At 43.6% G+C, this 27,545-nt stretch overlaps 1 protein-coding gene across 3 annotated transcripts in view; it reads left to right on the forward strand.

Annotated features, from left to right (window-relative positions):
• Positions 1-27,545, forward strand: part of PACRG (parkin coregulated) — a 515,568-nt gene that overhangs the window by 379,331 nt on the left and 108,692 nt on the right. Inside the window, exon 5 of one of the 3 annotated variants that reach the window (XM_079939454.1) lies at positions 20,825-20,889. The exons of the other annotated variants lie outside the window; for them this stretch is intronic. Within the exon in view, the coding sequence (XP_079795580.1) occupies positions 20,825-20,889 (65 nt within the window). The remainder of the gene's footprint in view (positions 1-20,824; positions 20,890-27,545) is intronic. 3 annotated transcript variants of the gene reach the window in all.

The following is a 27,545-nucleotide window of genomic DNA, read 5'->3' on the forward strand; positions in this document are numbered from 1 at the left end:
AATTATCTATGAATAGTTTTTAAAGTTTTAGTAGCATAGTAAATATTAAAATCTATAAGAGAGTTTATAGCAAAATAGATTTAATCCTTCAGCCTAAGTTCCTTTCGGTGTGAGTAATAATTTCTATTGTACAGTACAAAGCAAGTAATTGCAAAGATGAATTTTCAAAGGGAAACAGAATTCATAGATCTGGGTTTTTATTTTAAACCTATGAATACTGTATTTTAGAGGTAAATAGATATTGTGCTTTATTTTTTAAGCTGTCATGGATCAAAGAACACTCTTTCTCAGATAAGCAGAAATTGCTAGAATAGACATTATTTCAGATTTTCATTTCTTGTTTTTCTGTTCTCGTGCATAACTGTGAAGTTCTACGAAGTCCCACATTTTAAAAAAAAAAGTCTGACAAAAAAAGACATAAAATATTTAGTTCTGAAAATTCTAAGGCCATATTGAGGGAGGGTAATTGGGAGATAAAAACTGAGTCACAATAAAAAACAAAATAGTATTTGTTTGTTCCTATTTTCAGTCATTATACAATAACCCTAATTCTCCTCAAATTCCTCCAAATATCTGAGTCACACGTGCTCATGACAGTCTCCTCAGTTTCCATTTAATCTGTGCCAAGCTCCTTCTCTCCCGTTCCATCCAGACAAAGAGAACGTCTGTTGAATTAGCCATTGTAGCCTTCCCAGCCTCTGCCCACATACTGGTTACTAAACGAAGGCCCCAGTTGGACCCACCTTGTCCAGATGGGAGTTTTCTCCCAGGTCTGGACAATTCATTAGCATGACTTCCAGTCCAGCCTCTACATCCAGTTCATACTGCATGGGCTCTGGGGTGATGGCCAGGGGCAACCTGCTCACTGCTTACTTGGGTTGCCAGAGAGAAAGCAGGGCTATCCTACAATCTCTTGAAACCTTTCATTACAGCAGGAATCCTAGGAGCTGGATTGCAAAACTATCAGAGTAACAAATATTAAAATGCCCAAATTTGTTCTACCTTTGTTCTACCTGTGGTTTTTGACCCTAGACTCCAGCAAGGGGGTCCCTACCACACTTAATTTTAAAACCTTACTGAACTAGATAGGCCACTCAGCTTAGAGACAGGAACCTAGATTTAAATCCCAGTATTCATGTTAGCTGAGTGGTCTTAGACAAGTCACTGGGCCATTCTGAGGCCCTAGATGTTGATCCTTTCTTGTAGAGCAGCTGTGGTGATTTGACAAGATAATGCAAGCTCAAGTGATGAATGGAGAGATGGATGGATGAATGGATGGATAATGGATGAGTGGAAACTGTAAGGTGCGAGACAAGGGTTTGCTCTTGTGGTCCTAGCCGTGTGCCACCCAAAGCATGTATTAATCATCTCCTAGGTGCCGTGCACATATGCTAGGTTCTATGAGCGTTAAAAAAAAAAAGAAGTAAAAATGACCTAGTCCCTATTCCCAGGGACCAAAACGTGTAAGTGTTACGCAATTACAAATAAGATGCAAGGGAGGATGGTTCAGTTAATCAAGATGCGAGTTGAAAAAAAGCCCTGAGAGAGCACCTACAATTTTCTGAGATGAACATTAAGTGCATCCTAGGCAGAGGGACAGCAAAGGCACAAAAAAGAGGATGTGGCCCCTATTTGGAAAACACCCCAGGGTGCAGACAGGGACCGGAGTCGAGGAGCAGAGGGAGTGGTGGCCGTGAGGACGCCTTAGAACAGAGGCCTCGCGGGAACCCAGTGGACACCAAACCGAGGAGTTAGGGTTCACACCAAAATTCAACGAGGAACAATTGACTGGAAGTGACTTCATTCATTCAGTCACCCTCCACATATTTATTGTTGCCTAGAGGTACCGGGTACTGGAATACACTGGTAGAAAGGACACTGCCCTGCCGTCAAGGAGACTGCTGTGTCACGGGGGCAAAGGAAAAAGTGTACCTCCATCCTCGTGATAATGCTGTGATGGAGGTGAGCACGAAGCACCAGGGTGCCCAGGGGAGAAGCAGCTGACCCAGGCTGGGGCGATCGAGGAGGGAATTCAGATTCAAGCCATCACCACTTGCCCGCTAGCCTGCAGAGCGGTAACTGGAGGGAGAGAGTGTAGCTGAATGGGGAAAACTGGGAAGGGAAACAGCATTTCAGAGACAGCTGTCATGGTCCAGGTTAGAGGTCAGGGAAGCTCACTAAGGACAGCGAAGGTGAGAATGGCAAAGAAGACGGATGGACAAAGGGCATCATTGCATCTCCAGCACATTAGCTATTTTTTGCCAAGTCATTAAATACAGAATGTATTGAAAACACATTATCACTCAGATATAATACAGCTTTTCCCATTTGAAGTCTTCACTTGTGTTTGCTGATGGGATCCCTTAATTCCATCCAAATACAAATTTAATATGAGACAGATACGTTGTTTTGAGTAACACAAGCCCAAATTCCTTGGCCGCAGTAGGATGGAACAGGGTTTCTCGGCAGTGCCGTCCACCTGGTACATGCTCACGGGTCTGTGCTCATTTCCTCTGGATCTGCTATAGAGCGCCACTGAACCTGTCTTCTTTCCCTGCTTTCCTTTCTACGTTGTTTGTTTCATTTGCCCTGCACGACAACAACCAAAAAATGTAGATGAGAATCAACTCTGTATTTCGACAGCAGTGAGAGAATGATTTTGTTAATTGGTATATTGCTATCCTAAGAACTGTGTGCGGTGCCAAGTTATTAGGGTAAGTAGACGAGGGGCAAATTAAACTTCAAATCACCTGTTCCTTTGGGCACAATACATAAACCAAATTGACTGCGACCAAATGTCATATTATTTACATGGCGTGAACAATTTATTTTCCAAAAACGTGCTCAACAAAAGATTTGAATCTGCTCTTAAGCGTATAATGGGTCCCACTTAATAGTGACGCGCTCTGTGTGCCCTTCTCTCTATAATTAAATCATATGGAAAAATGTCACAAAACAAAATGAAATGTATTTATTTCAGCCACATCTTCCCACAGCATGACATGAAGTCTGAAAAAAGAATCACTAAGCATTTTTATGCCATCTGTGCTGGTAGGGAATACGTTTACCAAGCATGTCACTGTAAAGTATTCCATTGTGAATTAAGCATAGTCTGCTTATTACTGTATAGTATGTGACTGAATGAGTACAAAATCAGATAAAATTCTGTATCTGACACAATATTCTTCTTTTATTATATGCTATTTTGTAGCACACTAGTCCACCATAACGTCTTTTTCTGGATTTCAAGAGATCCAAAAGAGAGGAATCGTCAATAAATCATATTCATGTTAAAATCGCTATGCTTCTTCATCTGAATAAACTCCTGAAAATATTTTCCAACGATTGAAATTATAGCCTCTCATAAACAGAATATGGATCACTGTGACAACTTGGATAACGATGCTATTTGGGGCTGATAATCCCTTGTTGCAGAAGGAGAGCTGAAATGTCTGTACGGTCAAAAAGCCTTTGTTTCAGTTAGCTTGTGAAGCATAGTTGTATCGATTAAGACTTCTACCTTTCCAACAGAGTAAACCTAAGGCTTATGCTTTGCCATTATCATGATGAGATTTTTATGAATACTTATAGAAAAATTTATTTGCTATATTCAATGAGGCCTTTTTATAGTTTGTTTATGAGATGTGGAAATCCTGTAAATCTATCAGAAGGCAGCTTGATTGACTCAGAGTAACACCAAAGGGTTCTGGCTTAAACACGGACTCTTAGCCCCGTCAGTTTTATCCTTCTGAGTCTTCCTCCAAGTTGCTATACGTCATGGCACTGTTTGGAGACACATATGAATAATGAAATGTAACATTCTTTACAAATGAAAAGTACTTTATAACTATAAGATTTATAACCCTCCAGTTATAAATCCTCCTAAATCAATAACACCCATGGTAAAACTTTCAAATCTAGCAAGATTAAGAAGATATGATTTACTTTAAAATAACTTAACATAAAATTAACTTAACATAAACTTAAGTTAAAAATAACTTAACATTTTGATCACAATTGTACAGAAATTTATAATTTACCTAAAATTATACATTATAAGTTACACAGTTTACCATAAAATCAAGGACGGGTACCATGGACCGGTACCCGTCCGCGGCCTGGGGGGTTGGGGACCCCTGCTATAAGTACCAGAATAGGCAGTCCAATAAACATTTATCAAAGCATGGAATGAATTCTGCTTTAACCCTTATTCTAATTTAAATAAACATCAGCTACAAAAACCCACCCTAATAGACTTTTACAATTCACAATTAACTGAAAATATTACTTTCCTCTGGCCCAGCTATAATTCCTTATCATAATATACCTCTTAGACTGAGCACGGGTGTTAATATAATGAAAGGGAAGATCACCTTTACCAAAAGAACAAACAAATCCATTTCAAGTTCTTTTATTCCTGTAAGCTATGTTCTCTGGTCACCTACACTGAACATTTTTAAATGAGAATTTTTGAAGTGTTAAATACTTATGCCTGTGTTTTCCCTTTTTAACTTTCGGTGGAGTACTGGAGGTTGTGGCTGTCACACTCTAGCACAAAATATGGATTAACTTGCAGTCTGAAAGTTTGAAAGTTAAGACTCATTTTGCCAGTTGCAAAGGATGATGATATTTGAATAAAAGCTGCCAGAACTAAAGCTGTTACAATTCAATGGCATATATGGTTATTTCCTCTTTCTTTTGAAATCCAGAAGGGTAGAGAGGTCAAGATGGTCCTCGTTTTGTTATTAATTTTCTCTGGTTCCTCTGTTGAAACTTCTTTTGACCAAATATCATGAACAAAACAAAATTTGAAGCAGTATTAGTCATGACTGAAAAGTTAATTCTAGTTGTACTTTTTTTTTTTTTTTTGGCTGCATTGGGTCTTTGTTGCTCCACACGGGCTTTCTCTAGTTGCGGCGAGCGGGGGCTACTCTTCGTTGCGGTGCGCGGGCTTCTCACTGCGGTGGCTTCTCTTGTTGTGGAGCACGGGCTCTGGGCGCCCGGGCTTCAGTAGTTGTGGCATGTGGGCTCAGTAGCTGTGGCTCACGGGCTCTAGAGCACAGGCTCAGTAGTTGTGGCGCACCGGCTTAGTTGCTCTGCAGCATGTGGAATCTTCCCGGACCAGGGATTGAACCTGTGTCCCCTGCATTGGCCGACAGATTCTTAACCCCTGCACCACCAGGGAAGTCCTGTACTTTTTTTAATTAGTAAAAATATTGATGATCAGGATACCCTGCATTCTAGCCAGTATTATGATAAAAATCAACTACTGTGCACGGATTCCCATTTGATGTTCATGAATCTCATCTAGAAAAGAAAAGAAAGCACGCTTCTTTAGTCTAGTTAAAATGAGGTGATAATGCATGCAGAGATGGCTGCGTTTGTGAACCCCTGGGAAGAAGTTCCTTCACATCCCTACTGAATGTCTTTACATGAAAGGTCATGTACCTGCAGTTTTCTCCAGATGCCACTAGAGGGTGATCATCCAGAATCCTGTCCTCCCAGAGGTGTCAGGACCCACCACACACATCACTCAAGGATAAACCTTGCTCTATTGTTCAACATAATCTGCTGCCATAGGGTTCACTCATCTTTTATTCTAGTTGTGCTTCTTGTACCTGATAACTGGAAAAGAGCTTGGCATCAGATCACATGCCTCTTGAGTGGCGTGGACTCCTCCATGCATGTACCTTTGTCCTCTGCGTCCACTGCACTGAGCACCCAAACTCCTTTACCGTGTGCCACGAACACCCCATCTGGCGCCACCTTTCTCAAACTAGCTCAAGACTCTTCTATGATCTTCTCTAGGGGAGTTCCAGTTCCTACTTCTTTTACAACTTAGACCTTTCCTTCTCTTGCTTCTTGTACTCTCCCATTCCTTTTCATCTGTAACCTGCACTTACCTGGAAACCTTCATATTGCTTTATGACAGAGCTCCTGAAGTCAGCTCCTCAAATGATCTGTAAAAGTGAAACAATTTCACCTGGTGTTAGATAATAACAGATTCTCAGAAATCATTAGGCTTGCTTTTCTGTGAAACAAGAGCATAAAGACTTTTGCATCAACTAGTTGTAATATACCTAACTTAATCTGGTTTTTATATTTCAAAAGATTGAAAATTCAGGTTCAATCATAATTCTAAAAGCAAAGCAGAACATGTTGGTGGCTACATTAAGAATCCATTCAGTGACAAGTATGTTACTGAAGAAATGGTAACAATAATGGAATATTGACTGGGAAGAATTGTGAAGAAATAGAAACAAGCTTACCACCCAGCAGTCAAGATGAGAGAAAAATGTCAGGGAAAGGGAGGAACTTCCGAAGGGGGACGATCACAATGCCAATGGCTAAAAGTAGCCCTGACTGGGTGCCTACTGAGTGCCAGAATGTCTGCTAAGCAATGTATCTGCTCTGTCTCATTTTACCTTCACCACCGTATAAGGGAGTTATTATTGTTGTTCCCAATTTACAGATGAGGAAACTGAGGCTCAGAGAGGTTAAGCTATTTACCCAAGATCACGTAGTGTTGGAGGCGGGACTCCAACCTCAGCCTATCTGCTCTAAAGCACAGGATCTTATCTTATTCCCAATGATGTATCAGTAATAACACAACAAAAAGGTGCAAAAAGGTCCAAAATTAATCTAGAAATAAAATCCCACCCCCATCCCCCAAAGTCTCACAATTTATAAGTCTGCACTGGTCAGCTGCAGCCAGCTAGGCGGTGATAAGGCAATGGAAGTAGATGGAGGGGTGAAAAGAGGAGAAAGAAAGACTTACAGATTGAGGAAGAACTATTTCCTTCCTGGTGTAACATGAGCCCGTGGGTCAGGAGCCCCTCACTGAAGGTTGACCTCAGTTAGCCCAGTTGGCCTGAGAGTGTGGAAGTACCATCTCTGCCCTCTGAGAGCAGGGGGCTGGGGGGGTTCATTTTCCATCACAGAGTCTACTGTGGATTTATTTGTATACCAAGACATGTAAGAAGGCCATGGACTTGACACACAAAGTTAATGGACCAAGGACCCTGTTTGTCCTTGGTCATCTCAGCAAGAGCCCCAGTAAAAATGCAGATTACAGAAGTGTCTTCCAAACATAAAAATATCTTTTACTATAATCCCAGGAAGCTCTCGGCTTCTGCATTTGATTAAGCCACAATTATTATTTTAGAACAAGGCCTTGTGCCTCTTGGTATATACTTAAAACTTGCAAATTGCCTTTTAATGTCTAAAGTTTGTAGCTAGCATTGGAAATTTGCAGTTACCCTATTTTGGTCAACTCAAGAGGTTTCTGTCCCCTCAACCCAAATAAGCCGGCCTTAACTTCACATGCAATTCTTTAAATGGGAGTTCCCCAAAACACAATACAGATAACTGGATTTTTTTCTACTTCAGTTATTTTAATTGCAGAAACTATATTTTGATTTGGCATCAGGGTAAATAGCAATTTGCCCCAGAGAAAAAGCCTCTTTGACTCGGGTCAGTGAATGATTTTTATTAGTGTACACACACACACACACACACACACACACACACACACACACAATCTGAGAAAAAGTAAACACCCCCATGGATCTTTTCCCGGGAAAAAGAATGCAGCTTTCATTGATTAATACAATTTTTTGTTTCCATCACTCTTACTGGGTCCCGAAACACACGTGCAAGAACCTTACTGGGGAGTCAGGACACCTGGGCTGAGGGCACACTCTGGCGCTGCAGACCTGTGCGACCTCCAGAAGATTCTAGACTTCTTGACTGCAGTCCCTAATCCCTAACACAGAGATCCATATGCCAACTGGATTTTAAAGTATTCACAAACTCAACGTAATCGTTTTTAAATCTAAGAATTGAACCTGAGGAAATAATTAAAGATGGAAGTAGACTGAAGTAACTAGATATTTTAAATTTCTTTTCAACAACAGTGAAGAAATAGAAATAAGTAAAATGTTCACCAGTATGGAAATGGTTAAATAAATTATGTTTTATTCCTGTGATGTAATATTATGTTGCTATTTAGAGTGAAAAGTTTTTAAGGACATGATAAAACCATCAAGTTAAAAAGTTAAAAATTAAGATGTAAAAACATATATAATATAATCTCAACTGTGTGTTAATATGTGCGTTTTAAATAACACACACACACACACACACACACACACGCGCGCGCGCGAAGGAAATGCACCTTAATGGCAATGACGGCTATTTCTTGGAAGGGAGAGTATAAAGTATTTTTTTTTCTTTATCCTTCTTTTTGTTTACCATCTTTTCCATAATGAACTGAATCAGGAAAAAAAGTTACTTTAAAAATTAAATTTTGGGGCTTCCCTGGTGGCGCAGTGGTTGAGAGTCTGCCTGCCGATGCAGGGGACGCGGGTTCGTGCCCCGGTACAGGAGGATCCCACGTGCCGCGGAGCGGCTGGGCCCGTGAGCCATGGCCGCTGAGCCTGCGCGTCCGGAGCCTGTGCTCCGCAACGGGAGAGGCCACAACAGTGAGAGGCCCACGTACCATAAAAAAAAAAAATTAAATTTTGAGATTGGTCTAGATTATATCCAAATTTCTTTACAATTCTAACATCTATTGCATTTCAAAAATAACAGACAGGTTTAGGAATTGCCAAACGTGGTCACTCAGAATAGAATCTGAAGCCACGATCTTTTCTCACCCAGGGCAAGACTGTAGAAGGTCTGCATGCCTGGCTTATAAAGATACCATAACCCCTTTGAGAAACCAAAACACTGCCATTCTCCTTCACGACATCGGTAGGTTTCCCCTCTTTACTCTACTTCAGACTTTGAATCCTGAAATAAGGTAGGATCAGCGTAACTTACGTAAGACTCCTCAACAACTCTGCTCTCCTATCTCCCCACACATTTCAAATGATTTTGCCTGGAGCCTCCAGAACATAGGGTAGTAATTCAAGTCACTACTTTCCTTTTTGTAGAAAATACTTTTAAGGTCACTCCCTCTCCCCTAAAAAGCAGGAGTGTGCTTTAGTGGGTGTCTGGAAGTTCCCAAACCAACAGCTTCCACCCACGCTTGACCAGCACTTCGTGAGTTGCTGGTTTAAAATTGAAGACAGGGTGGTGGTGGCTCATTCTTCCCAGATCTTCAAGCGGCGCTCTGGGCTCCCGGCGTTAAGATGATTCAATGCAGAACGGGTGGCACGGGCTCCCTGGAGCAGCTGCTAGCTGAACATTTATGACAAGGCAGAACCCCAAAGTAATCAAGCAGTGCTTTCACTCCCCTGTGCAAGGGAATGCAAGGCTCAGGAATGTTCAGCCAGCCACAGAGCTCCTTTCAAAGAATTCTGCTTACCTGGAAGGGATTTCTTCTGTAAAATGTCCTTTCCTGGTTACTTAGAGGGTCACGTTGCCACCCAGTCTGAGCACAGAACAGAGAATGGAGAATGTGATTTCTAAAGCTTCAGGTTCCCAACATCTGGTCACAGATGCAGAGACACTTTCTTCTCCGGGAGACCAACCAGTCTTCTCACTGCTCTGGCAAAACCACACCAGAGCCATGGCTGACCCACTTAAAGGGGCCTCTATTTTAGGGACTGTTGCAGGAGAAGCCCAGCCTCCTCTGGGTTTGTCACTATAAGGAAATTATTTCATGTATCCAATTTAAACCTCTCCTAAGGGTTTGTCAGCTTCTTTGCATTCAGTTCTCATTCCAGGTGGAAATAGCTGGGCACCGTCTCCGTGACCATCACCACCGTCGCCATCAGTACCTCATTTAATCTCACAAACATAAGAAAGAGGCCTGAGGTTTACCTTTTTTATATTGGGAAACTAAAGTTCAGAGAGATGAAAACATTTGTCCAAAGTACAGCTGGTTAGTAGCAGAGCTGAACTGCCAGGCTTTTCCTACGTTGCCATGTTGCCGCATCATATATCTTGTATAACTGAAAGCTGTTCATCTCTCCCCTTTCTTAATCTTCATTAGGTGAAATTATCCTAGTCTCTCATCCTGTGCCGTAGCCTGGAACTCTGTGTCTCTAAAATCACTGCTGATACCTGTTTGTTGAGAAGAAGGCAGACCACAGTAGTATTTTCCCCTGAGATCTGCCCTTTGGATACTGGGGTTTGGCCCGGGGGTGGGGAGCTGGGGAGGAGGGTTAGTTTTAAAGCCCAGAGACTGACGTCAGCTCCGAGATCTCTTTGTGGAGGCGATCTGGTTGGAAGGGAGCTAAGGAGGCTCCTCTTGAAGCTGTGTTTGCCGAGCAAGCACAGCATTTTTACTTGGATTACGTATTTATTCGAGTCGGCTTGGTGGGGAGAGACCTAGGAAGGCTATAGACAGTAGTTCATGAATCATCCCCCCCCCATCACCGTGGATGCTACCACTCCTGAGGAATTTTTGGAATAATTATTTTTGGTGGAAGGCCTCAATAGATTTCTCTGGTAGACCAAGGGCCACATGAAAGTACTAGCTGTTGGGAGTTCAGGCAGACAGCTCCTGGGGTGCATAACGGGGAGTGAGAAAGCACCAAATGTCCTGCAGCGTGTAAGCTGCAAATTGAACCAGGACTTTCTGAGCCCTGGTCCATGATACTGTGATCCGTAACGGAGTGTTAAGCCAGATGAGATGTGAGCGACACCCATCAGAAGAGGAGGCATAGCTCCATTTCCTCAGGCATATCTCCATCGAAGGATCCTAGTGTTTTTCATTTATAACCACATTTTGCTTCTGGGTCATAGTGGGTCAGAAGATAAATGGGCCTTTTCAATTTTGGATTTCGAATCTCAGATACTAGAATCACTCCTGATTTAATATTTCAGTTCTCCTGTGCATAGCTCAGGTAAAAAGTCTTTTCTGTTTATATTTGAGCCCTTACCTAATTTACAGATCTTGACTTCCAAGTCAAAATAACCTTACTAAGAGAATGACAAAACAAAAGTCAATGAGTTAAGAGTGATTAGTAAATGTTAGTTGCTCTATCTTAGGGTGGGGTGTCTTTAAGCCGTCTGCACACAAGCGCTCCCTTCTTCATTTTGATAGCTCCTTCATTTCTTCAGGTGGCCATGACTGTTCTTAGACACAGAGGGTGGGCAGGACAAATATACAAACGCATCTCTGATTCTCTTGCCATTACATTTGCTTCAAGAAAAAATTGTGCAATCTCTGGGCTAAGTCACGAGGGTAAAACTTTCTTATTCTCTGGTCAGTGACACTTTGTCCTAATAATGGAGAACAAAGGAAACTTCCCTGCGTTCACCTGCTCACCTGGCAGCCCAAAGGCCTGGGTATGCCCTCGACTTGTCTTCTTTTGATTATCATTTGTTTATTCATGTAGTAAATAGTTTTTGATCACCCACCAGGTAAAAGATACTATGTTAACTACTGAAATGGGGAGAAAGAGAGAGGAAGGGAAGGAGGGAGGGAGGGTGGGAGGGAGGAGAAACTAGGACAAAATTCCTGTCCTCAAGGAGGCTGCAGTCAAGTTCAGGAGATAAATTGTACAAGGGTGCAAGTAACGTAGATGAAATGCTGTTGGAGCCCGGCTTTAGAGATGAGGGAAGATTTTGTAAAACACTTCACGTAGATTTCAAAACCTGGACAAATGGGAAAAGCGTACTCTAGGCTGAAATAGCCTGAGTAAAGGCTTTGCACGTAAGCAACAAGCTTGCAGCAGTGGTTGTGGAGGAGAGACCGGAGAGAGGAGTCATGACTGGAAAGAGAGCAATAAGGAGTGTTTAAGGGCTGCCCAGAGTCTGGCTGGATGCCAGAGGCTATAAGTTGCCGTCAAAGATTTGCAAATTCGTGAGGGCGTAGTCACAACTGTGCTTCAGGCCAGAGGAGAGAGGCAGCTAGCTACTTGAAAGAAGGGGGCAGCTCGGAGGCAGTGGGTGCAGCCAGGACAGAGAGCAAGAGGCTGAATGAAGGTTGTGTGGAAACTGCGGGAGCGGAAGGGGAGACAGGAACAGGAATCACAGCAGCCCTGGGCATGCACAGCAGTTCATTATACAGAAGGTTGGGGCCGGGTCGGAGGGATGTGGCAGTGTCCGCTGAAGCTAATAACCGAAAATGCTAATTTCATTTTATCAAATTTCATTGATAAAATTCAGTGAAAAAACAGATTTTTTTTCCCTTCCCTAACCCTCACCCTAACCCCTCCCCAAAAATCAATGGTAAAATGATTTTAAAAATTTCATTTCATCAAATCTTGAGGTAAAAGAAAGCAGAGTAAGCCAAGAACAGTTGTGTTGAAGATCACCTGTATGTGAGAGGCGCAGGGAAGCGGAAGAGGAGCCAGAGGGTGGCTTCTAAGGTCAGAGCTGGGAAAGGAAAACCAGAAGGGCCCCCATCCCACCGCAGAGTCTGTACCACACGGTGGGAGCTCCGGAGAGGACAGAGCACGGAAGACCCAGCCTGGGAAGGGTCCCGGCTGCGGTGTCTCGGGGCGCATGGCCTCCAAGAGAGAAGGCGCAGCAGAGCCGCGGGGACAGAGCTGGTCAACGGAGGGCTGAGGGATGGACCGCAGTCGGGGGCAATAAACCCCTTTTTGAGAAACTAATCATGAAGGAGAGAGTGAAAGCATCAGGAAAGAAATTAGAGAAGGGATTTTTGCGGGGGGCGGGGGGAGGTTCAACCATGTTTTCTGGCCAAAGGGTCAGGAAGGCACCGTGGTGGGCTCAGGCCCCTGCCGAAGCTTCCAGGCCTCCCCCCGGGCTCTTCCCGCAGCGCGGACTGCTCCCGTGACCTGTCGGTGCTGGGCTTCCCTGACCCTTTGTTCATCAAGGGCTCAAACCTGCTCTATCTTGCTCACCACCTGGCACATAGAAGGGGCTCAAACATGGTCACTGACCGAATGGCCAGCTGCAGATTCAAGACGGAGCCGGGAGCATTCACGTGAGAGTGTTCCAGAACCGAGAAAGACAGTAGCGTTGAGAGCAGACGGGGCCGGGCCAGGAGGGAGAGGAGCAACGTGAAGACAGCGACGCTGTGTGGTGGAGGGTCTCCTGCCAGCATCAAGGCCACCGTCCCGTGTTTACACACAGACTGAGGCAGCAGCTGCTGGTTGCTGGAAACGTCCATTCTCCCCTGTTCCTTAGTGACCACCTTGCTGTTTTGTCCAGGGCACTGCCCTCAGCAGCAAGACAACGTACACAGCCACCCCTGCAGTTTGGTGTGGGCCCGTTGAGTAAGTCGTGGCCAGTGGCAGAGGAGAAGTGTTGCATGGCCTTCAGCTGGGGAGGGCGAACCTCTTGTCCTTCCTTCCTTTCCTGAAGTCTGGAACTCCGATGAGAAGGCTAGGGCTCCAGCAACGACCTTTGGCTATGAAGCCATCATGAGACGGAAGACACAGGCAGGAAAGTTAAGTACAAAAGTAGGGGAAGTCCAGTTCTCCAATGACTTTGTGGAGCTCTTAAGACTTCATAATAGTCCGACTGCCTCCTTCCAGACTTTTACTGACATGAGAAAGAATAAATGTCTGTCTTACCTAAGCCAGTATTATATAACGTTTTCTGTCATATGCAGGCAAACCTAATCTTTACTGCTAGACATATTAACAAAAGTTTGTGCGTTGGTAGAATGGGCTGTGTCTCCAGGCTCCCTGGGGTGGATGCCCTGCTTCTCATCTTCCCTATACCCACCCCACAGACACCCTACGTGGAGAAAAGGAAGAGTTAGCCACAATATTTTCAGCATTCTGTAATCATTGATGGTTTTGTGGAACTCAGTGTCTCTGGTATGTTTCCAATTGCCATTCAAAGATAAAGCATTCATGTAATACAAGCAAATTTTGATAAAACTACATGTGACAATTCCTATTTGGGTTGATAGAGCTCTCTCTTTAAAGAGGCCGAATTTTTTCTGTTCTTACAGAAATAAAGTTTTTACTTTTCATTTGCTATGCGTTGAATTTTCAGGTTGATGAAATAAGTCACAGAGACTTACCACTGGGGACTTAATGAAATAGCTTAAGTTTTAGACTGTGGGTTTCTTTCTTAGAAATGGAAACATGTTTTATAGTAAAAAGCTTTGCAGCTTGGTTTGCATTGATATCCTGTTAATCTTCACTTAGGCGCTTCATCAGGAAGAGAGGTGAATCCACAGGGCCCCCTGCCAGGGAACTGAGACAAAGGAAAGAAGCAGGTGCAGGAAGAACTCTGGCTTTGCCTCCTGTAATACGGACCCCTTGCTGGGCCACTCCTAAGGGGATGAGGCATAGAATCCCCAAGCGACCTGGGCTCAACCCACTCATTTAGTGTTTCTAAAAAACAAACAAACAAACAAACAAAACCTTACATGGTAGCTATCCTGGCATGCCGTCAGTTTACAGCTAGTTCCCTTCTAGACTGTAAGCTCCCTGAGGGCAGGGACTGTATCTGACAGTTCTTTACAACGGTCTTAGCAGTATCCAAAGTGTGAGCCCTGACACACCATCTGATTCTGCCCATCCATTTACAAATGAAATCCCTGAAACCCAGACAGGGGAACTTGTCAGACAGGGATGGCCAGCCTGGAGCGGGGTGGAGTGCTGTCGCCCTGAAATTCTTGTGAGCCCTGAACACACGCTCAGTGAGCCAAAGTGACCCATGCAAGCCATCCAGTGGCTGTGCTAACTTCAGGAGGTCTCTCTAAAGAGGAAACGGACTTTGCTGTCACTTGTGTTATCCAGTTATCAGCTCCAAGTATTGTATTGCTTTCCAAGCCATACGTAATTTTTGACTTTGTTCTGTTTTCCCTTATTCTTCACCTGTTCTTCCATCTAACCTGAGTCTCTGATTAAGGAATTAAGGTTTCTGTTCAAGATGAAGTTTTGCTGCCCATTCCCCAGGCATATTGGCTTCCCCAGTGGAAAGCTTTAAGTGAGTCACTCACCTGATTGGTACTTTCTGAAAAATGAGAAGCTTGTGAGGATAAATGCTTCTTTCCATTTGGGGAGAATAAATCTTGGGTTTATCAGCAAGTATACTCATTAAAATATCATGAAGCTCTTTCACAAGATTTTCTACTAACTATTACTAGCCACGACGACATTATTTACTTTTACACTCCTGTACTTAATAATGAATTTGCATCAGTTGTTACATAGCTTATCTTAAATAGATCATGAAAATACTGCTAAAGAGTGTCATTGAGTTTATGAGAGGTTTTTTGCGTGGTCAGTGTCAAGCAGTTTATACTTATACTTCCTTATACTTTCATGAGCAACTTACTTGGTTGTTCAAATACATGGAGAGCTCTGTTTCTTAGGTTGAAATAGTGCAGAAAATCAGATTTTACATTTCTTTTCTCAAAGATTATCCACAAATTATTAACAACAATTGCTGCCTCTCACAGAGTGACGAGTCAGCTCCATTATCCCATGCCAAATGCTGCGTGTGTTTTGCTGGATTGGTATTTTAATTCGCATTTTATATAGAAAGTTTGCACTTGAGCAGTTACAACATTTAACAAGGGGCAGTCAGGTTGTAAATAACAGAGCCGGGGTGTGGTCCAGATATGTGTGGCTCACAATCTGTATCTCTAACTACTTGGCCTTGCAACCTTGCCCAAAAGTCAAAGCAGCGTTAAATCACTTAGTCACCTGTGTGGGTACCTGTGTGGGAGCAGCCGGTGCTGAGATGGTGGGGCTGAGATGCTGGGCTTAGGGATACTGGCTTGAGAGATGCTGGGCTGAAGGGCTGAATGATGTTGGGCTCAGGGATCCTGGGCTGAGAGGTCCTGCTGCCACGTTGCTTGCAGATGTTGGCACCAGGATTTGAAACCAAATCAGACTGACTCTGATACCTACCTGCACATCTGTCCACCACGGGCTGTTTTGTAAACTTAGGGTTAGATGAAGAGTACACAGCACAGCCTTGTTAACGGGAAGCCTCAGCAAACTTTTACACACACACATAGCATCTCGATGGACGACTCAGTGATCAGGATGGCCACTTGGGGACAGCAGAGGCTCAGGGGCAGCAAAAAGCTGAGCAGGGGATGGAGATGAAAGAGCCAATTCTCAATTATTCTGTGAGTCCCTAGAGATGAACACTGTGAACTTGTTCCCAGTCTCTGTGTCTCATGCCAGCTGTCCCCCCGCCCCTTCCTCAGCCACCACCCAAGGCCACGTCTCTGGAAATGCTCCGTATGTGTGGGGGGGAAGAGAACTGGAGACGCTTTGCTTGTGGTGGCAGAAAAACACACACACATCTTCAGCCAGCCCTTGCTTTAGACATATTTTTGTTGTTCGTCAAACTAGAGAGCAGCATTTCATTATTGGTCAGTAACCTGCATTGTTGGTTTATTTCTCACCATTAACCACTCAGTTACTATGAACGTGTTTTTCATCACTGAGGAAGAGTACCGTGCACACCACAGTAACCTGAGTTCCACCTGGTCAGTGGTGAGCCAGAGGCTAGCAAGGCTGGGGAGGTGCGGGCCAGATAGTATGTGCGGACTGGGAACCGGCCCTGAAACAGGGCCAAACCGCCCCAGGATGCTGTTGGAGCTGCCTTGCTGTTGATCTGAAACAAAGCTCCTGTTCACTTCCCATCCTTTTCGCTTTACTGCTCTTAGGTGAGTTTTAATTATTCTTGGTCAAATTTCAACTCAGACAGATTACCTACGGACATTCTTAGGGCTTACCCTACTCAATCCCTCTTGCAGTTTCGACTGAAGGTGATAGGCTTTTCTAGGCCCTCTTTATTCCCCGACTAAGTTGTGAAGTAGCTGCTACTTGTTCTCCTGTTGTTGAGCCCCCTGCTTCCCACCCATGAGTCAAGTTAGTGCTTTCACCTATTTCTGAAAATTCGTGTTCATAAAATCGGCTGAAGGATAAGTTACTGAAGAAATCTCAACCCTTTAGGCCTTGCGTAAATTACTAGTTTGTTTTACTTTATCTTGTTTCTCAGTTAAAACGCAATGCAAGAGTGGTCTTTGGAATGTTCTTCTGTCTATGAGCCACTCCAGACAAGACTGGTGATGAGTCTTATTGCCTTCCACTGTACCAATCCCCGCCAACCTCCATGCTGCCAAAACAATCACTGGAGCCAGTGATATATCCAAAAAGAGGCTCCTGCGTTTAATGTGGTCGCTACCTTCCACTCAGGCCTCTTACATTCAGCAGGCTTCATTGAAAAGAAGAATTTAATTAACAAAAATTAATAAAATGCACATTTAAACATTGACATAGATATGAAATAATCATTCTTTACATAAACAGAAAAATTCCACCAATATGATCTCATTTTATCTACACAAGCAATCTTATGATGTACATATTTCCCTATTTTATCAACAAGGAAACTGAAACTTGTAGACTTTAATGGACTCTCTTGAGGCCACAGAGGTAGTCATTTGCAGGGCACAGTCTCGTTTGATGCTTTTAAGTCAAGTCCAAACAGGGGCCCCAGCTTTGCCGAGCAGAGGCAGAGCGGCAGACGGGCTGTGAGTCCAGGGGAGAGAGAGGTTCCGACAGTCCTTTGCAGTTAAGGAAGCCTGTGGAAGAAACATAGCTTGAAGGGTGGGTGGGACTTTACAGTTTAGAAGATACAGCCATGAAACAATGTGGTCCATATTGCATGATCATAAGTATTGGTTGAGTGAGTGAAGAATGGATGAATGAGGATGGGAGGCATCCGAAAACAGGAACATGATCCAGATGGTGAGAAGGCGAGATTCCCGGGGTTCAGGGGACACTGAGTGGGACACTGGCTCTGGGAGAAGATCCACCTGGAGAAGCAGAGGGAGGTGGCAAGGGCAGGCACTCTGGGGTTGTGGAGAGCACTGAAGGCCAGGCTAAAAAAGTGCTGGCCTCGTCTGCAGATGAGGTCAAAACTGCATTGCTTTTGACCAATTACTTTACCCTGAAAACAATGGGAAGCCACTGGCAACTTGTAGGGAAGTTTTATGACAAAGCCCAGCGTTTTTAGGAAGGTAAGCAAGACGTGAAGCACGAAGTATACAGAAGCCTCCGTGCTTCCGATTTTAGGAAGCCCAGCCTGTGGTCCCTCTGAAGCCTCCTGTCAGCTCTTCTATCACTGGGAAGCAGTGGATCTAAAAGTCAACCTAGCCGGAAGGGGCAGAGTTAAAAAAATAAACAAGAAAAGAAAGAAAAAGAAACACCTTTAAAACTTCCCTTTCTTGATTTGTACCCAAAGAGATATGTTATATGGTCACTCTTTTCATTAGGAATTTTAAGCTAATAAGTAGGCCTCACTGAAGTATTACAAAGCTTTCACTGCAAGAATAATTAAATGAAACAATTTCCTACATCTAAAGTGATCAGATATGCTTCTGATATTAGAAAAGTGCAGGCCAATGATAAAAATATAGTTGTAATGAAACCGTGTGCCTTTTACTGACTTTATTATAAAACATTTCCTTTTTGCAGTCTTAATTCAAAGCATTGAAATGCTGATTTGGTTTGAAATAAAATATGGAAAATTCCTGGTCCTGTAGGAAGCTTGTCACTCTAATGGGTGTCCTGCTCAGTAGAACGGTATTTTGGCTGTATTGGAGCACATTGAAAGGAATTAGGTTAGGCTTTGCCAGAATTTCACTGTGAAAGAGTTTGCTGTAACAATGTTTTATTATATTCTTATTGAACTTCAGCCAGTTGAAAATAGAGTCTCCTCACCATCCTTTTAAATTAGCCTTAAACTGCGGACAAAAGACAAAAATCAATGTGCAAATTTAGCTCCTTGCTCGCAGTTTCTTAAGAAATTTACCCTGGTGCGAATATGCAGGACTCGTAGATAACAGAACATAGAGCAGTTGGAAATTTTAAAGCAGCATTTCTTATTCAGTTTAGGTCTATTTAAGTGTCTAGTGAGTCCTGTACATAAATTGTTTCTTTACTGCTGCAGGTTATACTGAGTCTCTGCATATACATCCTCAGTGCCAGCTCAGTAAACCTGCCTCCCGTACATTTCCTGTGGCCATGACAAATCACGGGGGAATTCTGAGTATCAAACTATAATGAAAACTATTAGAAAACTGTCGTGTGCAAATAATCCTACAATCTACTTAAATGTTTTATTTCATTAATAATTGCAAAGAGCTTTGGGTGCCTAAATGGAAAGCAGAAGTTAGTATACACGTATACACACAAACACACACATTGGCCACACAGGTTTAATGCCTCTGACCATTCTAAGTGGTACACAGGCTGTGAGTCCCTAAAGAGCTCTTAGGAAAAAAATCATTATGAATTCCTTAAAATATCCATCGGACTGAAACTAGTTAAAATGCAGGGTCTCACATGCCTTGCTCTCCTCCAGCACTGGACAAGAGAGGTCAGCAAGATAAGGGAACACAAGCTGGCCTGATTTAGGGCATTAATATAAAGCAAAAACCAAAAAAAACACAAACCTAAGTAAAGGCACCTAGAGGCGCAAGGAGAGCGAAAAGCTGACCATCCTTGAAGAAAGACGGTGCTGCAGACACTGCAAACCAGTGCGCCGCATGTGGAGGATAAGACAGGAGCAACTGGGCCACGCTCTGACCTGGCGGGCACAGGGAAACGGAACCAGCTGTGCAAATTAGAGCAGGTTACTGAAGATTTGTTTTGTTTTCTGGCCTGACACCTGAAGGGCTGGGAAGGCTAAAGCCAGAAAGGCAGTGTAATGAGCAGAAACCAAGAGTAGTTAAATTAACATGCATGGTCCAGAAAGTGGACACAAACGCTGCCCACCCCAGTGATGGTGGGAAGAGTCCCCCTCTCCCTCCTGCAGCCCCTCGCATGGCTCAGGAGAGAGGAAGATAAAGGAGAGATGGGAGGTGTCACAGTCGATTTCTACTGAAAAAGTAAGTGGGAACAATTGCCTAGAATAAGCCTGGATTGTAATAGAAAATGAACCTAAAAAAGAAAGTTCAGAGGCCCCTGGTCACAGTGCGCACGACTTGATCACAGGGGTCCATCTGGACGGGATGTTCTGAAGCGTGGATCCCAAGTCCAGCCTCGCAGTAAAGTCCTAGGATAGTTTAGGGCCATCATAGGACGTCTAGATTTTTCACAAGCATCCTTAAGTGGTGACAGGGCCATTCTGTTAACACCAGCTCAGCCCGCACCCCAGCTTGCAGGTGCTAGCACCTCAGCGCGCATGACCTGCGACCTTCTAGAATCCTCAAACGGGCCATGTAGCCTGGAGCTTTGTTGTGCATCCCCTTCCCTGGTGAACTTTCAGACCTACCCCGTTGTGCTCAGGATGGAACTCCCAGCGGCTGGTCCAACGCTCTGGGCCACCCGTGTTCTCTCAGCTCCCACAGCCCAGCGGCCCAGGCTACACATGCTCTAGAGCCTCAGTCGGAGAGCAAGACTCTACTGTTTCCACTCGGAGATCCCTCTCAAATTCGGAGGGAATTTCCTCGCAGAGCTAGTGTGGTACAGAGGTCTGTTTTGCCCATTTGTGCCCCGATCAAATCTCTTCTTATACTCTCACTAAGAACTTGGGCTTTTGATTCCATTGGTCCATTTCTAGCAACCCTCGCCTGGGCACGGCACGTCTTGTGGCCAGTGGAGATGGTCCCGTGCAGGTGCATGCTTTGGACCACTGCTGCAGGATGGCCCCCTCGGCACTCCCAGCCCCACGTCGTGGACTCAAAAATGGCATTCCCTTGCTTCAATTCAGTTTGATGGAATTCAGTTCAATTCAGTGAGCATTTACTAACCACCACTCTGATCCCCGCCCAGTTGGCACAGGCAGGAAGCATTTAATCAGCCCCGGTCCTCCACCCCCGTTCAGTGGGCGCAGGAGGGTAGCTCTGATGCTTACTATCGGGCATCACTCTTGGGAATCTTGGCATTGCCCCCTTAGATCCTGTGCCGTAGTGTCCCCCTCCCTCTCTACCCCTGGCCTTCTCTGACTCATCCCCTTGCTTCCACCGCAGGCGCTGATGCTCTCAGGTCATCAGCTCCACACTCCCCGGGGAGGTGTCATCCATTTCACTTCCAGGTCAGTGGTTCCCAGGTCTATTTTGCTAAAAGCCTTTTCTCTCCTGAATACCAAACTCATGTTTTCAACTTCATTTTAGAGACCCTAAACTCAGTATGGCCAAAATTAAATTCACTGTTTCCCATATTTATTCCTCCTATTGCATGCCCAATATTTATTAATAAATTGATCATTTCGTCAGCTCTGCTAGAACCTCAGAGCCACCTTGTATGCCATCCGCTCCCTCACCCACCACCCAGGCAATTCATTCCATCCTGGGGATTCCACCTGTGTCAGACTCTCTCATGCTCTTTCCATTGGCTCCCCACTGAGTCCAGACCAGCCACGTCTCTCTCCTGGACTGTGAAATAGGTCTCCTAGCTGAGATTCCATGCTCCTCTCCTTAGTTAATGCTCCCTTGCACTGCTGCGGAACTGCCTTTCTACACACAGAATCTCATGCTGATGCTTCTCTGGTGAAGAAAAAAATTCCAATTGTCATTTTTAAGCTAGGTTGGGTTGTGTGCATTGATTTGAAAATCTTTTCCTAAATGGAATTATGTGATCTTTTGCAAATCGAGTCTGCAAGCACAGTCCTGGCTTTCTCCATAACATCAGGGAGATCAGCCCTAAATCACCCATTCTTTGTGTAGAAAAAGCTCTCCCAAGCCATTATTTTCTTTGGCTTGTACGTAGTAGGCATTAACCGAATGTTTACTCAATGTTGAGTTGATTTGCTTCTGCATAAATTCTTTTGATGACTGTTGATGCCAGCAACCTGGGCCTGATCAAAATGATTAACTAATAACTCTGCCTCAACGAATGTGTATTTAACCCCACAAAGCTACAGTAGAACATCTAATGGAATCTCTTAGAGGTGAGAGTCGATGCATTTTTTGAGTCCACCCGCTCCTTTATAAGAGTCGAGGCACTAATCCTTGGGTCTGAAGGCCCCCTCCCTTGGGAACAGGGCTCCTACCAGGGGGTTGGCCTGCTATCTGAGCTCAGAGCTCTTCTCTCGCTTGAAAGTGTGAAGCCTCCCCATTTTGTTTAAGTAGCCCTTCTTATGCTTTGTCTTGTTTCATTTTTGTCACATATTCTGCACCAAAATTCCCTCAGTAGTCGCAATTACAATTTAGTTCCCTGTAGGTTTGTATGTTGTTCTCGTGCTGTGTCTGAGATCCAGAAAACAGTTCTCACTGTCCGTCCAGATACCCTCCAGTAGTAGGGAAAAAACTCCTTTATGTAAAGCTGGCATGAAGCTTAGGATCTTTCCAAATGCTAAGAATTTGTCAGTATTTACTAAGAACAATTAAGGAATGTATGCTAGAACTTGAAAAATGTCTTTTAAATTTTTATTCATCTTGTAAGCAACCAACATACTTTCCTTTGAAACAGTAGAGACCATACCCTTTTAGTCTAACAAGATATGAAAGGATAATTGTAAAAAAAAATGTCAAAGATAGTGAAATGGAATAACACTGCAGAACACATTTTGCCAAAACAAATTAAAGTGGAGATTCATAATTCCAGTATAAAGCCCCTTTGTATGATCAAAGAAAGCATCATCTGTACCACTAAGTTCTATGTCTAACATAATTTTGTTGAAGAGGAGGCAGGCACGAGATGAACTGATAAGCGGTTTGCTCACAAATGCATAATAGCTGTAGTGAGGACTTCTGGTTTCAGGCAACGCGATTCTGTAAGTGAACATTTAGCCTTTAACACAGTGTTTTAACAATCCCTTTATAAACCAATGGGAAAAAAGAAGTATCTATAGCTACCCAGACATTTGGTACATAATATATTGGAGAAAAGCAGAAGTGACCTAGGTGTTTTATGCCCTGCCATTTATTATCTGATACCTTTAAAGACTGGATGCCCTTGCCAGTTGTATATTGTAGCAAGTGTCTCAATCAACCCTTTGAGTTTACAGACTGCTAGCCTCTCCCACGTCCCTTTTCCATGAAACAGCAACCATTCCGTTTCATTTTCTGCTAGGAAGTTTTACCTCCTAGCCCCTCAACAAGCTGACTCCATTTTAGTTTCTTTGGAAAAAGATACAAATGAGTCTTGTGAAAGTGTGTTTAAATGCAGCCGTCAAGCCATCAGCATCAATAGAAAGTCAGCTGTTCCCAGTGCCATGCGCCCAGCGCCCATGACAGACAAGGGCTTGCATTCACGTCCCCGCTTTATGTAAATGCTGACACACTGGTCACCCAGGACATGCTCAGTTAAGGCTTTCACGGTCAGACTCCCAGGTGGCCTGTCACTTATTTTTGTAAGTTCGGTCCGGTAGCACTACAAAAGCAGTAGAGTCATTGATATAAAGTAGAAGTAACAGAATCCAAAAATAAGAAAGATTCCCCCAAGTAGACAGGGTCAATCAGCAATAGAAGGAGGTAGGTTTCTAATGCCAGTCTTAATAACGCAACTGTGTCCAGGTTGCCTTAAATTGGTTTTCCCTTCTCAATAATTAGCAACTGAAGAAAAACAGCTCATTGCCATCCTAACAGAAAGTTTTAATCTGTAAACTTTACCAGCAACGACTCATTAGTAACCTATTAGGAGCCAAAAAACTTGCCTAAAATATAATATAAATGGAATTTCCAATGAAGGTATAAACATTCTTCAACTAAACTCGAAGTCCCAAACCTCTGCATGGACGTTTATTCTTCAGAGCACAGTCATGAAGGTGGGACCCATCCAGCAATGGTCTGCCCTGAGCCAGCTGTTTCAGTGTAAGGTTTCTAAAGCTAAAATACAGATTAAGGAACAATCTGGTTGATGCAAAGAGTTGCGGGAGACTCAAGTGTTCAGACAGGCCCCCCAGGAAGGCACTTGGGCTCTTGAGCAAAGAGCCCAAAGCACTGAAGTAATTCTGAAGGTTAACTACGTGTCTGAAAATTATCTAAAGGCCCCGCAGAGCAACACAAGGGACTTTGAAACAATGTGCTTTCTTATGAAATCTGAATTTCTTTTCTTAGAGAAAGTAAAATGATCTATTTTCTACTTTTAGTCTGATTGCACTTCAAAGGTCAAAAGTATTAGCAAGAATAAAAGTTCCTGGGAACAAACTGCTCCCTTAGTCTAAGAACCGCAGCAAAACCCGTGTCAGAGCCGGGACCTAGAATTTGGCAAAAGCGTGGGCTTCTTTGTCTTCTGCACAGTCCCTTCCTCAGACGCCCGCATCTCTTAGCTCTACCCCTCCGCCCCCTGCCAGGTGCCTCTCCCACTCCCCGCGTCCTTTCCCAGCCCTGGCTCAGACTCCTGGGTCTCCCCATCCAGATGGCCACGTCCCCACTCTGTCCTGCCCTCTGCCCCTGGCTGCCCTCTGTGCCCTCATGCATGGGAAGTCACTTCCCGTCTTTGGCCTGAGGCCGCTCCTCTCTGGAGTGGAGGCACTCAGGTCCCGTAGAAGGTTTCCCTCAGCATCAGGATTTATGAGTCTGTCCGTGGGCTATGAGACCTGTGATTCCATCTTCTCCTCTCAGACGGGCACTTTGGGTTCCATTCATTCTTGATGACTCCTCTGTGGCCTGCACTCCACACTTTGCTCTCACTCTGTCCATCGACAGAAGGCCGCCTTCTCCCCACTCCCACCTCCAACCACAAAACCCTCTGTGCTTGGAGGCTGTTCTCAGGTGACCCCTTCTCTTATCCGACGACATTTCCACCCATCTCTTTTCCTCTAAACCAACGTGACACTTCATCATTGTCTCCCTTACGAAATATACATTCTGTCTTGCCTATGTTAGGCTTGTCCTATACCCCGAAGTAGACTGTAAGCTTCTTGAAGGCTATGTCTCTCTCCTCTCTCTACGTATCTCCTCCTAAACCAGCAGTGCCTTCCAGGCAGTAAGCACTGAGGGAGTATTTGTTGAATTGGTTTCATTTAATTCAGTTTTTAGCTGAATCAAGCAAAGGGTGTCACAAGCTTGCTTTTATAACTAAAGAAAGCACAGTTGTGCAGCTGTCGACGGTCTCTGGGGCTTGCAGGGAATACACAGGGAGAATCCTCAGAAGCCAGCTGACTGTTGGTCAAACCAGGTGCAAGTTGGGAAAAATTCTATCGTGAATGAGGAAAATAAAATGCACAGTGGAAAAGAATACCAACATTCTTGCAAGTGAATCTTAAAGTATTATTTTTACAAAGAAAACAAGGATTATTTCTGTTCCCTTGTTGACTAGTTTGTATGTTCTTCCTACAGATACTTTCAGAAAAAGACCTATTGTTTGTTTTTCTCGGTGCTGACACAGTATCCATTGTTTCTAACTGTAATCATAGCGCACATAGTTGAAAATGTGGGATTGGGGACAAGCTGTATTTCCCCCTCTGGTTCTTTAGACAGTGAATGCTGTGTTCTTTATCTCTTATCACAGCTCTTTTGTCAAACACTGAATGATTATTTTCCCCAGACAAATTTGTAGTTTGTTATCAACTGTAAAAATGTCTTTTTTGCCTTGTTTTTAAACATTTAAACTTTGGTATGTATGTCTCAAGATGGGCGTGAATTAAGGTGTTTATTTCATTTCAAATACTTTTTTATAGCGGTATATAAAGCTAGATTTCTCCAGCATGTATGGCTTATACGGAGCTATACTGAGATTTGATGAAAATGCATTTTATTTTAGCGTGTTGGTACCTTTTAAGGAAAATGGTTATGCCTGTCGGTTCCCAGGTCAGGTGTGTTGGGAACATTTGTCAAGAGGTAGACAGGCGCAAACATCTGTAACTTTCTGCAGCAGGTGGCTGTCTCTAGATTTCCTGCTGCACAAAGGACCTGACACACTTCCTCACGCCTGGGATCCGCATTTTTCCAAATGCCCAAGACTACTTCCTATTCTGTAATTCACAAACCTGATCCCAAAGCCTGGGAGAGAGAAAACATCTTTTTTTTCACATAATCAAGAGGAGCTCTTTGTTTTTCCTAGTTTAAAAACTTACAGTGTTGCTTGATAATGACATTTGAATGCTTTAATTCAAATGAATACTTATAACAATGCAATAAAATATATTTCCAGCACATTTGGCATGTAACTTCGGGGCAATTTAAAAATATTCATTTTTTTAAGTTGGTTGTGGGATCTACACAAAGTCTTAATGTGCCGCTTTATATTTTTATGAATATCAAATTATAGCATATATTATGCTGCTCTAGCCATTTCCACAAAGCTTCACTTAGATTGAGGGGATAAAAAGCGATTGTCAGTCTTTCAGATGCCTGAGGAAAACGCTCCTGTTTTGTCCTCGATTTGTTTGTGAGGACTGATTTGAACTTCTGAGACAAGGTGAGGAGTCAAGGTCGAAGTCCATACTTTTACCTTTTTCAACGTGGATTGCTCTAAATTCTCATACAAAGTGTGGAAAACTCTTGACAAGGCAGTTCTCCCCAGGGATTCGGAGACAGACAATGCTTAGGAATCTAGATATTGTGCCCAAAACGTGCAAAATGAAGTTGTCCTTGAGAACCAGAAGGAAAACTCCAAAGAGGGATGCGGACGCACGGGCTTTTGGCTGAGGAATTTCAGTTTTTTACTTTGTATTATTTAATTTGATGACTTTTCATCAAAGATAATTTTTAAAAATTGTGCCAGCACATCATATTTTGAAAGCATTCCTACAATATTTCAAATTAAAATGTATTTTAAATGTTGTGCGTATTCTAAACATGTTCGAAAAAATCAGAGACTTTCTCAGATCCACTTTGGATAAGCAGACTGTTTCTTTTTTTTAAACATCTTTATTGGAGTATAATTACTTTACAATGTTGTGTTAGTTTCTGCTAACAAAGTGAATCTATAACAAAGTGAATCAGTTATACAGTGAATCAGTTATACATATATCCCCATATCTCCTTCCTCTTGTGTCTCCCTCCCACCCTCCCAGGTGGTCACAAAGCACCGAGATGATCTCCCTGTGCTATGCAGCTGCTTCCCACTAGCTATCTATTTTACATTTGGTAGTGTATATATATCCATGCCACTCTCTCACTTCATCCCAGCTTAACCTTCCCCCGCCCCGTGTCCTCAAGTCCATTCTCTAAGCCTGCATCTTTATTGCTGTCGTGCCCCTACATTCATCAGAACCATTTTTTTTTTAAGATTCCATATATATGTGTTAGCATATGGTATTTGTTTTTCTCTTTCTGACTTACTTCACTCTGTATGACAGACTCTAGGTCCATCCACCTCACTACAAATAACTCAATTTCGTTTCTTTTTATGGCTGAATAATACTCCATTGTATATATGTAGCAGACTGTTGCTTAATACTAGTCAGATTGGACAACAAATAAGGCCACCTGCGGTTGGGATTCTGCCTCCAGCTTCACTTTCCCTTAAGGTGTCAGATTAGTCTTCTTTCTGTATAGACAGATTCCATGGTTGGTGTCCATAGTGAGCTGCGTTTTTCCTTTTGGTGTCCCAGAACGTGGGTTTTTAGTATCTAGCTCTCTCTCCCTCTCTCCCTCTCTTCTTCCCTCCCTCCCTTCATGTCTTTGTCTTTATTTCAGTCTTTCTTTCCCACAGCAGGGCCCCCAGGGACTCCCAGACACCTCCAGGCTGGTGGTTCTCCGGTTTTGGGGTCCTCTCAGCCACATGCTGCCTGCCCATCACGTGGTCATTGCTGACGGTTGTTCTTTGGCCTGGACAGAGGGCAGCCTGAGTTTGCACAAT

Source organism: Stenella coeruleoalba (assembly GCF_951394435.1).
Source record: "Stenella coeruleoalba genome assembly, chromosome: 12".
Lineage (NCBI taxonomy): Eukaryota > Metazoa > Chordata > Mammalia > Artiodactyla > Delphinidae > Stenella > Stenella coeruleoalba.